A 12,846-nucleotide genomic window follows, 5' to 3' on the forward strand; every position below is an offset into this window, starting at 1 on the left:
CTGACCATACTAAATGGAAAATTTCAAAAGCAAACAATTCTTAAATTATATTTTAAAAAAATTTAAATTGCTTTGTTCTTCATTGATTCTTTTTGTTCATCTTGTAATATGGCTTGCTTCTAAATTAAAGGTTATCTTAGGCTTATATGTATAGGGGGGAAACTATATACAGAATTCAGCATTATCTGCTCTCTGCCATCTGAGAACTTACCACCCTGGAATATGGGGGGACTACTTTCCAACCATGTTTCTGAAATGTATTCCTAAGAATATAGACAAATGTTCACAATATGGTGTCAGCACAAAGAGTACATAATTGTATATATGAAATATTGGGGGGCAGTGTAGGAATTCTGAGTGGTAGGTGACTTTTCTGTAATTTTGGGGGGCAGTTTTCCTTGGCATTCAGCATAGATTGATTGGTCTGGACGGTAGGCTGTGAATGTTCCTCCAGGCCTTCCCTCATGGAGTAGATGAGTCCTTGGGAAGACAGGCGTGGAGTGGCTAATTACAAGGGCATTGATTCGGGCACTTCAGCATTCAGAGAAACAGGCTGTGGCTGGAGACAGTGAGAATGCAGGTCTGCGTTAATAGAAAAACATGTTTTCCACTTTCCCCCTCTATTTGTAAGGTTTCAGAAGTGTGGAAAACCAAGGACATGAACAACAACAAAAGCCCTCCTGGAGATTACTTGTGACCCTCAAAGCTTCTTTTAACTGGGAGCCAGGATGGAAAATTTTAGCTTCAGCACTGGTTTAACTGAGAGTGTGTTTTGTTTTGAAGTCCTGAGTGAACCCAAAGGATTCCAGAGATGTGTTTTGCTAACTTTACTATGTGTGATGTGTGCGAGTCAGACCCGAACTTGTGCTGCTGCACACCTATTTATCAGCCTCGTGCATTTCTGCATAGCTTTCTGAGCTGCCCTGTTGTTTGCTTCCTGGGAATACCAAGTCTCCATGCACCGTTGTGAAGCTAGATGGTAGTGTTGCTTCTCGGCCTTTTGGCTAAGATCAAGTGTGAAGCTTCGGAGTGGTGCCATGGTCTGTCGCCACCCTGCCTTCAAATGAAGGTTGCGTGTATGAGCTCCCTAGTGCGTTGGTAGGACTCCTTGCCCATCTCCATGTGCAAATTAGGAATGTGTGTTCCCAAGCTCAGGCTGCAGGCAGTGAAGTAATGACATCACTTCTCACAGAGAGCCCTGTTTGTGTGTGTGCATGCGTGTGTGTGTGTGTGTCTCCTTTGGGGATTGACCTAATGGACTTCTGCCGCCTCTTCTGCTGTCTGGTGTGGCTCATGGCTGTGTGGCACATCATGCATTCCAAACCAACCTGAGGCTTTTTCTCATTGGAAATCTCCAGAGTTTAAGAGCACAAGGTAAATGTGGCTCTGTCATGCATCCCTTTCCATCAGTGCTGATAGTCTCCTCTTACACAGAGAGTTCTCTTCCACTCGGGAGGCGTGTTCCCACCTCTGTCCCAGGGGGAATTAGAGTATTCACTGCTTCTCCTCGCATCTCCTTGCGTTGCCAAGTGGAGTTGTAGTGCTTTCTTCCTTGGAATCCCTCTCCCTGCCACCCCCACAACCCCAAGTCATATTTTTCTTGTCCTAAGAGATCTTTGCCTTAGAACTGTCCTGGTATTGTGGTGAAGTGGCTTCCTCTTTGTTTCATCTCACTCTCTGGCCCTCATGACTGGACTTGATTTACAGATTAAAAATGTTACACCCCCTGCATATAGAGGAGGTCGCAGAAGTTCTGGTTCTCTTGAGCCCGACTCTGGCGACTGGCGGCTGACTTCTCAGCCTCAGGAGCCCTGCCACCTCCACTCTCATGGACACTCTCTTTCCTCCTGATGCCTTTTCTTCAGCAGGGAATACCTCTCCTCTGTCTGGCATAGTTTGTCTAAAATCAGCCTTTTGCTTTCTGAGATGGCCACCCAAGGTCAGGGTCACCCTCTCACTGCCGACTGGTTGGCTGAGTGGTCAGAGGTTCTGGTGCTTAAGTAGTACTGGAACAAAAAAAGGTGGCAGACACAACTGAATCCAAGATATTTCAAGCATTGCTTGGCTCTTCTGCCTGTAAAAATTATGACTGTGCTCAACAAAGTCCCTGCCAAGGGTTGGGGCCTGGAATTTAGATTGTTTATGCAAGCTCATTATTGTTTTGATTTTGATTTTCCTGAGGGAAGTCATTGTAAACAGTGAAGTTCTCAGAATCACCCCTGCAAGAATAAACATAAACGCAGCACCACACTGGAATCCACCCTGCAGGCACCCAAATAGAACCCTCACATTGCAAGGGAGACCAGTGCATGGAGTGGCCCAGCAGTTCTGCCCAGGTGTGGGTGGGGAAATCAGGAAGCTTCTCTTTGCTGCTGGAAGCCAGGGATTTCTTAGTGCATGCCCTTGTTAGCTGTTGGGGAGGTGCAGCCACCACCTGTGACCACTGTGCTGGGTGAGCTGGGAAGACTTGTGGCAGTAGTGGGCGTCCATGGATTGTGAGCTTGCGGGTGGAGTTTGGTAGTGCACGCACAAGGCGTTTGTGTCCAAGATGTTCAGGAGTTGTGATCTACTCTCAAAGGTTTAAACAGCCAGACCCGGCTTGGTAACATCGTCCCTACTCAAGCTCCATTCTTTAAGAAAATCATGCTGTTGCCTGTTGTGGAAAGAGATAGGAAGCTGCACAGCGAGCCGGGGGTGGGGTGCGAGGGGAGTTAGGGAGCAGAGGGGAGACAAAGAAGAAAGAACACCAAAGCAACCATGGGAAGGCTTGTAACTAATTTTAACTTGGGTGCCAATCAGTGAATTAGCCTGTTATGAAAAGGTGAAATAGAACTTAGATCAAGTCTTTGTTATGAGGTGATATTTCAGAGTGAGGTATTTAGCCTCGCAGTTAAGATGCCACGTCACATGTTGGAGCCAGGACTTGAAACCAAGTACTCCAGCTTCTTGCTAATGCAGAACCTGGGAGGCAGCGGCAGTGGTGGCTGAAGCATTGGCTCTTGCCACCCACAGGAGAGACTGGCATGACTCTGGCCCCAGCCTAGCTCTGGCTGTGGTGGGCATCCAGAGAGTGAAGAAGTGGATGGGAGCTTGTTCTCTTCCTCTCTTTCCGTCTCTCAAATAAATGACTAAACAACATTTAAAAGCTCGTGTTTCGCGTGTTGACTGTGTTGATACATTCAACATAGCGTAAGGCAGAGATAAAGAATTCTTGTGCAAATAAATGGCTTCTAACCCCTTCCTAGAGTTTGTCTGTGTCTTGGCTGGTGCTACTCATGGTAACAGCTATGCTAACCCGGCAGTTCCTGTGTGCAGTCTCAGTGATGGACAGCATCTCTGTGTGACAACTGCTGTAATCATCCTCACTGTACAAGTGAATCAGTGAAGGCGCAGAGAAGTGAAGTGGCTGTCCAAACAGTGGCCTGGTTGTGCCCTGGACACATAAGCCAAGTGCAGCGAATGCTGTCTTCCAGGAAGAGAATGGAGACTACACCTATGTGGAGAGAGTGAAGATACCTCTGGACCACGGAACCTTGTTAATCATGGAGGGAGCTACCCAAGCTGACTGGCAGGTGAGGATGGCTGGTGACATGTGTGCCTATCCGGGCGGGGGAGGAGAGCTGGTTTCTAAGAGATCATACGGTGCAAAGCCAGTTAGTTGTTTTTATAACAAGCAAGAGGTGGTAAAAGGCCATTGCTTCCAAGCAGGTTGGCTCCTAGGAACAATCTACTGTGCCTCTGCAACCACCATGGGCAACAGAACTTGCCATGATGCTAGAAGTATTATCTGCATTGCCCACCATGATCACCACCAGCCACATACTTGCCTGCTGACCTCTGTAAAGATGGCTCATATGTTCTAAATCCTGTTTCAAGTGCCTTCTAGATGTGTTGGGCTGCACAGCTCCACAGCCAGGCCAGACCCTCCTCAGGCTGGCATCTTTTGTGAATCTCCTCCACACCTGTGTTTTTTCTCACAAGGTGTGGCGAGCTGACAGACATCATGGAGGAAGAGTGGCAGTGGAAAAGGTGGGATTGTCTGGGCCCCCCAGGGCACCAGCCTGGCACAGCAGGTTCAGCATGGAAAATAATTTGCAAAAGAGGCCTTTCTCCTGAGGACTTTCACATGCTTACCCTTAACTTGTTTAAGAAAGGATAAACAAACAATATTTGTGTCTCCTTATGAATCACTTTGACATCATTTTGAACTCTGTATGTACACGTACTTATGTCTGCAAGTAATTGGTATTTCCATTTAGCATCGAGTGCCCAAGGAGTACCACTCGAGGGAGCCGAGAGTGAACCTGACCTTTCGGACAGTTTATCCGGATCCAAGAGGGGCCACCCGCTGATGGGACATCTGTCACAGCGACGCCACAAGGAACCAGCGCCCACCTGCTTCGACAGGAAGTGTCCTGAGGCAGTGGGGGCTCAGTTCAGGGACGGTCATGTGGCCCGTGTTGCGAGGCTTGCTCTCAGCTCCGAGCCAGCAGCTCTGGGCGGCCATGTGTGTGCCATGGGAATGTCTTCTCCTCACTCTGTCTCAGAATCGCATGTTATCTTTAGGCAAATTAAAACTGGCTGTGTGGCTGCTTTTCTGCTTAAGCAGTTTTTCTCCCACCCTCCCTGCTGTCATTTGGGGAAATATGAATGGACTTGGGCCTCCACAGAAAGTCTGCACGTGTGGCTTCCGCGTGACGCCAGCGAGATAGAGGCATAAATATGTGTCAGTGACTGTAGCCTTCTGTAAGGTAGATGGCTTCTGCTGACACCCAAACAGAGGTGGCCTTGCAGGCTTGGCTCAAGTCTGCCCTGATTCTTCCGTGTCTTGCCCTGTGTGTCAACGCAGTGGCGATGGAGACACTCTGCTGAAATGCGTCTCCTCACCATCCATCTTCCTGGGATGCAAAGTGAAGGCAGTGTGACCGGCTGGACCGCTGTGACAACACACGCAAGCTGTCCCCTGCACAGGGAGGAATAACTGAAGACGATTCGGGGAAGTGGCAGGCTGGGACTGACCAAAAAGCTCTGCTAACATCAGCTGCTCCACATGGATCAGTTTCCCCTAGGGAACCACTGGGGTCATTGACACCCCAGCCAAACAGAAGCAGGAGCAGTCCTGCAGGGAATAGACTTAGCTACCCAATAGCTGCCTTCTCCTTGGATTGCAGTAGCCCGTGACTCAGGCTGTCTTCTGACTCAATGTTTTCTCTTACACACACGTTAACCAAGGTTCAAGGGTTAGGCTGTGATGTCACCAAAGTTCCCAAAACAGAACACAGTGGCTGCCCCTTCTTGCATCAGAAAAACACGTGTCTTCTTAACCCCTTGACTCAGCAGCAACGTGCCAGAAGGATCCCAAACCAAGATATAGAAAACCCAGCGAAAGAAGAATTGAAAGGGATAAAAGTAGGGCAGGCGGGATAGAGTTTCCCTGTTGGCCTGTGGGGAAAACGTGTAGTGTCTTCTTTCTGTCTGTCCTCTTTCCATTCCACATTGTGATGTTGGTGATGCCCATGATCCTGGTATGCTGCCAACGGCTGGGCCAGCTCTTAGCCAAGCTTGGATGCTGGGCTGGGCCAGCCCTGCTCTGTTCTCTAACAAGCTCCCTGGCTCTGTCCGTGCACGGTAGTTCCTGTTTGCTTTCTGCATTGTTTTGTTTTCAATGTGGATAACTCCTTTCTCAAAGACACGCTAAATGCCTTACCAAATGTGAGCCAGCATCCACAGCCTTCCTGCTTGGGAGGTACACACTGTGGCACAAATCAAATCAAATCAAATCTCAATTCCTGGTTCTCCCAGGAAAACAAACAAAACCTGGCCAGGCTGGTGCAGCCAGCTTTGGATTTGGGTCTGACGCCCAACGCTGGGAAATTCCTCTTCCATTTTGTCCAAGTGAAAGGGCCGGCAGATGGTGCACAGTCTCCCAGCCTCCCTTCCTCCTAATGGAGGGTCGTGATCTCCCCTCGCGTCAGCTGTGCATCTGAGCACTTCACTCATCACCCGCATGTCTGGCAAGGAAGTGAGTGCCTGCTCTCCAGCACCCTTAGCTCTCCCAGTCAGAGGGCAGCACATCATGGCTTCGGTCACTAGCTGTCTATAGGTATCATATGCCAGAACCCTCTTTTCCTGCATCCCATTAAGATAATGTCCACTCGGAGATGTTAGGGAGGTGGTTAATACAGAGGAAGACATGGACTGTAGACATGGACAGGACTTGCAGACCATGGCAAAGGGCAGCCGTGCTTTGCCACTTCTGCCAAGCTGCTTCTCTTTTCTTCTGGTGGCTGTGCTCATTTAGGAATGGAGGGTGAATACATTTGGCTAACATCTCATCTAAGGTAAAGGAAGTGACTAACTTACAGCATGAAGAGAAGCAGGGTTGGGGTGTGTGTGTGTGTGTGTGTATGTGTGTGTGTGTGTAAGCTGGCCCTTTTTTGAAACAGGATTTATTTATTTTTATTGGAAAAGAAGATACACAGAGAGAAGGAGATACAGAGAGGAAGATCTTCTGTTTGCTGATTCAGTTCCCAAGTAGCCGCAACAGCCAGTGCTGAGCTGATCCGAAGCCAGAAGCTTCTTCCAGGTCTCCCATGCGGGTGCAGGGTCCCATGGCTTTGGACCGTTCCCCACTGTTTTCCCAGGCCACAGGCACAGAGCTGGATGGGAAAGTAGAACAGCCAGGATTAGAACCGGCACCCATTTGGGATCTTGGTGCTTGCAAAGTGAGGGCTTCAGCCACTAGGCTACCACACTGGGTCCCTGGCCTTTCGTTTTGAACTTTAGCCTAGCACGCTGAGTCCTAGCTGCTTTTATGTGAGTTCTCATCACACCCCTCGAAGAGGTATGTTGCCGTTTTGAGACTAGACTGATCCCCAGGAGGTTAAGTACTTGGCCAGGACTTGTAGACTGAGCACTAGGCCCCTGTGCTATTCCCCGGTGCCATGCTGAATGCAGGCATCCTGGAAGCCTGAGCCTCAGGACTTGGCACCTCAGGGCTGGCCTCAGCTCCCCACGGGCCACCTGTTTGTCCCCTGGCTTCCTGTATGTCAGGGCAGCATCTGCCCCTCATCTCTGCTTAATCAACATTGACAGCTCTTCGTCCGGAGCCGCATTGCCGGCCAGGCTGGCAAATTAACCATTGAATTAAAAAATATCATCTCACTTCGGGAGGGGCGGAATTGTTTTCTGGTGAGTTGGATTCTCAGACCACCTTTCTGACTGGACATCTAAGCAAGCTACACCTCGAAACTTTCAGGGGTAGCTGAGTTTATCCTCCCAATTCCTCCTCCTCATGACCCGTGAGTACATTTGGGGACTCCAAACCAAATGATGCACAAGTCAGTGTGAGGCTTCTTGAATGTGGACCAGCATCATGACTGATCACCAGAACGGCTGCTTGCCTCAAAGGCAGGTCGGAGCAGCGTGACTGATGCTCTGCAGCTCTCTGTAGCCTCAGTATTGAAGGGAGGACCTGGAGTAGGTGCAGCAGGACAAGCCTTACTCAGGACACCCACATGTCCTTTTGCAGTGCCTGTTCAAATTCTGCCTGCTCTCTTCTGATCCATCTCCCTGCTAATGCTTTCTGAGATACGGCAGCTGAAGGCGCATGCGCTTGGGCCCAAGCCACCCGCACGGGAGACCTAGATGGCCTGGCTTCAGCCTGGCCTGGGCTTCTCTGTTGTGGGCATTTAGGGAGTGAAAGCAAAGCAAGATTAATGTTTCTCCATCTCTCTGGTGCTGCCTTTCAAGTAGATGAAAAAAGAAGGAAGGAAGGAAAGAAAAAAACAAGAAAGCAAGAAGGGAAGGAAAGAAAGAAAAGAGGAAGGAAGGAGGGAAAAAAAGGAAGGAAAAGTTAGCAAGTTTTGTTGACTAAACCACTAGTTCACTAGGTCACAGCAAATGCACCTGTCGTTTCCCTGCGGCACCCACGCCATGGTTGACCTGGCCCTGCCTTAGTGTATGGCAGGCCCACCTGGACCCGGTCAGTGACTAGGACTGGCTCTGGACTGTGTCATGATAACCCTAAAAGAGTTAAACAGGCCCTGGTATGAGCAGAAAGCTCCAATTGGAGGGTTTCATAGAAAGTCCCGACAAATGAAGGCTCCCTGCCCTCCTGGGAATACATCTTCTTTGAATCCTGGCAGCTTTTACTTGGCTGCAGAGTATCCAAGACCCACTTTGCCTTTTCTGGTCATAAACACTTGTGGTGTTGAATCTGAAGCCTTGATTACTTTTCTTAACAGTGCCTTTGCAAAAGCTGGATGTTTCCATAGCAATGCATTCTGTTTGTTTAAATCCTCACGTATACGTGATTCTGCCCACACACTTGCTTCACGGTGACCCTGGTTCACAACTGCCCTCCCCTTCTCTGCCCTCTGTGTTCTCTAAAAGGACACCCCTCCCCACACTTGGGACCCTCTGGCAGATTGGGGCCTCTGCAATCTGTCTTGGCAGTGATTTGGGGGCCTAGGCATCTGAAGGAAATGACTATGATGTCTGCTTATGCGAGAAGGCAGACTGATGGTGTTTTCTGTGGCTGACTGGGCACCTGCTGCTTGTTACAAAGCTGTCCCTGGCCTGTGGACCGAGTCCTGGCCCTGCTGGGCAGTGTCACATACCAGGGTTGGCAGCCAGGTCAACTAGTGCTGCTCAGAGAAGACCAAGAGTGATAATACTTTTTTTTGACCATTTCTGTGCTGTCATTCCCCCCTCAAGGGAGGGCTGATGTCACACTGCCTCAGCAGAGGGACTGTCCCTACCCCGTGTGACCTCCACGAGTATGGACCCGTCACAGCCCCAGCCCCAGGCGCCAGTTCTGGGTCTTTGGAATGAGAGGCAGGCGAGAGGGGAGCGTGTTGCACATACTACCTGAGTTACACCCCGCGGCAGCCCTGGGGAGAGCTAGGATTTTTTGTAAACACACTCGCGGGAGTAACTTTTAGAGGTCCAGGGAGCTAGTGGCTCTGAGCCCCGAGGCTGGAGCCTCCTTCCTGTCTCCCAAACCCGCTCCCTGACTTTCTTGGGAGCTGACAGAAGCAGGAGGAAGCTGGGAGGCACAGGGAGCTGGTGGGGCGCTGAGCCGCCCACCGCAGGAAGACTGGGGGTTAACAGGGGAGGAGCGCCTGCATTCAGAGCCAGCAGTGGAGCTTTAGCCTGGCTGCACTAGGACACGCCAGACAAACCACCTGAGACAATGCGGCAGAGGGTCCCTACCCTTTGGCAGGGTGGAGGCGTGGTGGGGGCAGGGGGTGCAGGTAGGGGGAAGTGACAACCTCTATACTGCTTGGAGACGGGTCCACCCCGGAAGTGAAGTGCTGTAGGCTCCTTTCCTGAAGGATGTTTGTGCCATAGCTGGACGTGTGATGCCAGGGCGGCTCTCAGACCCTGGCCTTGGGGTCCAGGCTACTGCTGGGACTACCTGGGCATGACCCAGCAGATACCCAGAGGGAGGAAATTGCCACATGCTCCCTGGTACCTGGGCTCCTAAGGCACTGCCCCTGGCTGGCTCCCACTGCCCTGTCCCCTGAGACCAGTGCTTGATAACCTAGCTGGGCAAGCTGGTCACCAGCTCAGGGGCAGCCCTGGCACTCTGGCAACTGCCTGTGTAGAGTACCTGCTCTTGCATGCCATTTCCACACTCTACAGAACGCCTCAGCCTGGAAGATGAAATGAGCTTGCCTAGCTGGAGTTCTGTTGGAAGCCAGGGCTTTTGCGCCCAAAGAGTGTGTGTCAGGCCACGGTGGGGAATCTGCAAAAGGAAGACATAGAAAAGAAAAGAGGGTGAATTGTAGAAATAGATGGAAAACAAAAGCGATTCTGCCCCCACAATAAACAGTGAGATTCCCACCTGAAAAAAAAAAAAAAGGACACAGTCCCTTTGGTTATAGAAAGAAGGCAATGTGGCTTTCATTTTCACTGGGAAAATGAGGGAATTTTTTATTCCCTCACTGCAAAAGGAGTATGTATTCTTTGTAAGAAAGAGTTATTTTTTTACGATGAAAACTCAAGCATAACTTCAAACACCATAGATTAAAAAATTTCAGATTTTTAAAAGCATTTATTTATTTTTATTTGAAAGGCAGATTTTACAGAGAGAAGGATAAACACAGAGGGAAGGTCTTTCATCTGCTGGTTCACTCCCCAAGTGGCTGCAATGGCCAGAGCTGAGCTAATCCAAACCTGGGAGCCTGGAGCTTCTTCTGGGTCTCCCACTTGGGTGCAGAGGCCCAAGTGCTTGAGCCATCCTCCACTGCTTTCCCAGGCTATAAGCTGCGTTGGGAAGTGGAGCAGCCAGGCTTCAAACCGGCGCCCATTTGGGATGTCAGCACGGCACAGGATTAGCCTGCTGTGTGACTGTGCTGGCCCTGTGTTCCAGATTTTTGCAGTATATTTTTGTCTCTGCATTTGTATGCCTCTACAGTGACATCATACAAACTTAAGATTTTTGGAGTTTTTCGTGTGGGCACGGGTGCCTGATATTAAGAATTGCTCTCTATCTCGATTTTGAGTGGCTGTGTAAGGAAGGATATAACCACCTTCTGACTTAATCAGGGTCTTTGCATCTGATATTAAAGTGGCCATTTCTAGCAGTGGAGATTTCCCTGGGAGTAACTGGCCAGTTGGTTTCTTTAAATCGTAAGAGTGAGTGGTGGAAGTCAGGGAGGTTTCAGAGCTGAGAGCTCAAGCTTGTGCCTCATTCAGTCTTAGGTTTGAACAGTCATGCGAGCAGGTGGCACACTGATGGAGTCTGGCACTGTGGTTTAGTGCCCTGTGTGTATTAGGGCCTGATCTAGGAAGGCCCGCAGCAGCTGGTAGAGTAGATATGAATTCTATCACCCAGCTTCCATTGGAAGAGATGGAGGCTCAGTCCCTGGCCTCTGTGCTCTAGCAAAATGTCTGTGTACATCTGCAACTCCTTATTTGGATAAATTCCTAAAAGTAGAGTCACTAGCCCCCATCCAGAAGATGATGTGGATCTATAAGATTTCTTTTTTTAATTAATTAATTTTTATTGCAAAGTCAGATATACTGAGAGGAGGAAAGACAGAGAGGAAGATCTTCTGTCTGTGATTCACTCCCCAAATGACCACAATGGCCAGAGCTGAGCTGATCTGAAGCCACAAGTCAGAAGCTTCCTCCGGGTCTCCCACGTGGCTGCAGGGTCCAAAGGCTCTGGGCCATCCTCAACTGCTTTCCACAAGCAGGGAGCTGGATGGGAAGTGGGGCCATGGGAATTAGAACCTGTGCCCAAATGGGATCCCTGCGCATTTAAGGCAAGGACTTCAGCTGCTAGGGCACTGTGCTGTGCCCAGATCTGTAAGATTTATTTTTTAAAGATTTATTTTTATTATTTTTTTATTGGAAAGGCGGATATACAGAGAGGAGAGACAGAGAGGAAGATCTTCCGTCCGATGATTCACTCCCCAAGTGAGTGCAACGGGCCGATACTATGCCGATCCAAAGCCAGGAGCCTCTTCCGGGTCTCCCACGTGGGTGCAGGTTCCCAAAGCTTTGGGCCGTCCTTGACTGCTTTCCCAGGCCACAGGCAGGGAGCTGGAAGGGAAGCGGGGCTGCTGTGATTAGAACCGGCGCCCATATGGGATCCCGGGCGTGCAAGGCGAGGACCTTTAACCACTTGCGCCACCGCGCCGGGCCCGATCTGTAAGATTTTAAATCTCCAATGTAAATGGCACTCCAAGAAGGGCTGGCTAGTTCATCCTCTTGCCCGTGAACCTGCGGACCTCCCTGGGGGCTCTGAGCGCTGACTGTACCAAACACCTCAGCCACAAAGCATCCCTCCTTGGAGAAGCTGTCCTGGGCCTGGCACAGCCTAAGCAGGTTTCAGCCTTTATTCTCATGATTGCTGTTAGTTGCATCATTTGTTGAGAACACAGGGCCCAAGAACCTCAGGGGTTTGGTAGGAAGGATATGAAAAAAAAAAAAAAAGAAAGAAAGAAAAAGGTAACATGGAGTGGTCAGGGAAGGCTGTGTGGTGGAGGAAGCACTTGGAGGATGGGGAGGAGGGCATGTGCACACTTACTGACAACCACCAGGCTCACAAGCAACGTCCTGGGCTTATGTATGGAAGGGTGAGCTGGAGAAGAGATGGCGAGGGAGAAAGCTGGGCCCAAACTTGGCCCAGCAGCCCACTCAGCTGGCAGGGAGGCAACCCTATGGGCTGGAAAGTGTTGCTTAGGAGAATGTAATTGTCAGGAAAGAGGGAGGGAGGGTATAGGACTGGGGTGAGAGGGAGTCCAGGAGCCAGGTCTGTGTGGGTGGCCTGGTGAGGAGGGCTGCCCCATGCTGCTGGCACCACTCACTGGTCCCAGGAAGGCTAGAGCAGAAAGAAAGAGTCCCGGCCCCGGCCTGAGTCAGTGTCAGTAGCAGCAAGCTGCAGACCTTGGCGGAGGCTGCAGCTGCTTTGATGTTCCCGCCCTGGCCCTGGTCAGCCCCTACCAGCACCTGCCAGAAGCATCTGCCTCCCCTAGTCCCCACCTCACGCCTCCTCCGAGCCTGTATGGAGAGCAGAGCAACACAATTCCAGGCTCTTCACCAGTGTACCTCTGGTGTGAACACACACCCCTGCTATGGTAGGTCTGAATGAGGGCAGTGGAGGGCTAGGTTCTTCCATCTGCCCAAGTCAGTTCTCCTTCCCAAGCCCTGCCATCAGCGAAGGCAGTGGCTCTTAGAGTGAAGGGTGCTGGGAGAAGGGGAGCTGTGGCCTTTGCAATGCCCATCCCCTCTGCTCATTGCAATGTAAGGTAAGCAACAGGGCCCCTACGTGCATCTGTCTCCCAGCTAAGACTCCGTGGAAGCAAGGCTGCAGGTATCACCTTGACCTGG

At 50.4% G+C, this 12,846-nt stretch overlaps 1 protein-coding gene across 1 annotated transcript in view; it reads left to right on the plus strand.

Moving 5' to 3' along the window:
- The window catches only part of LOC121167639 (alpha-ketoglutarate-dependent dioxygenase alkB homolog 3), a 40,049-nt gene extending 35,444 nt beyond the window's left edge, over positions 1 to 4,605 (plus strand). The window contains exons 9-10 of the mRNA XM_040997171.1: positions 3,474 to 3,572; positions 4,260 to 4,605. Of these exons, the coding sequence (XP_040853105.1) occupies positions 3,474 to 3,572; positions 4,260 to 4,352 (192 nt within the window). The 3' untranslated portion in view covers positions 4,353 to 4,605. The remainder of the gene's footprint in view (positions 1 to 3,473; positions 3,573 to 4,259) is intronic.
- The last annotated feature ends 8,241 nt before the right edge of the window (positions 4,606 to 12,846 follow it).

Source organism: Ochotona curzoniae, unplaced genomic scaffold (genome assembly GCF_017591425.1).
Source record: "Ochotona curzoniae isolate NIBS_2020 unplaced genomic scaffold, NIBS_Ocur_1.0 patch405, whole genome shotgun sequence".
Classification (NCBI taxonomy): Eukaryota; Metazoa; Chordata; class Mammalia; order Lagomorpha; family Ochotonidae; genus Ochotona; species Ochotona curzoniae.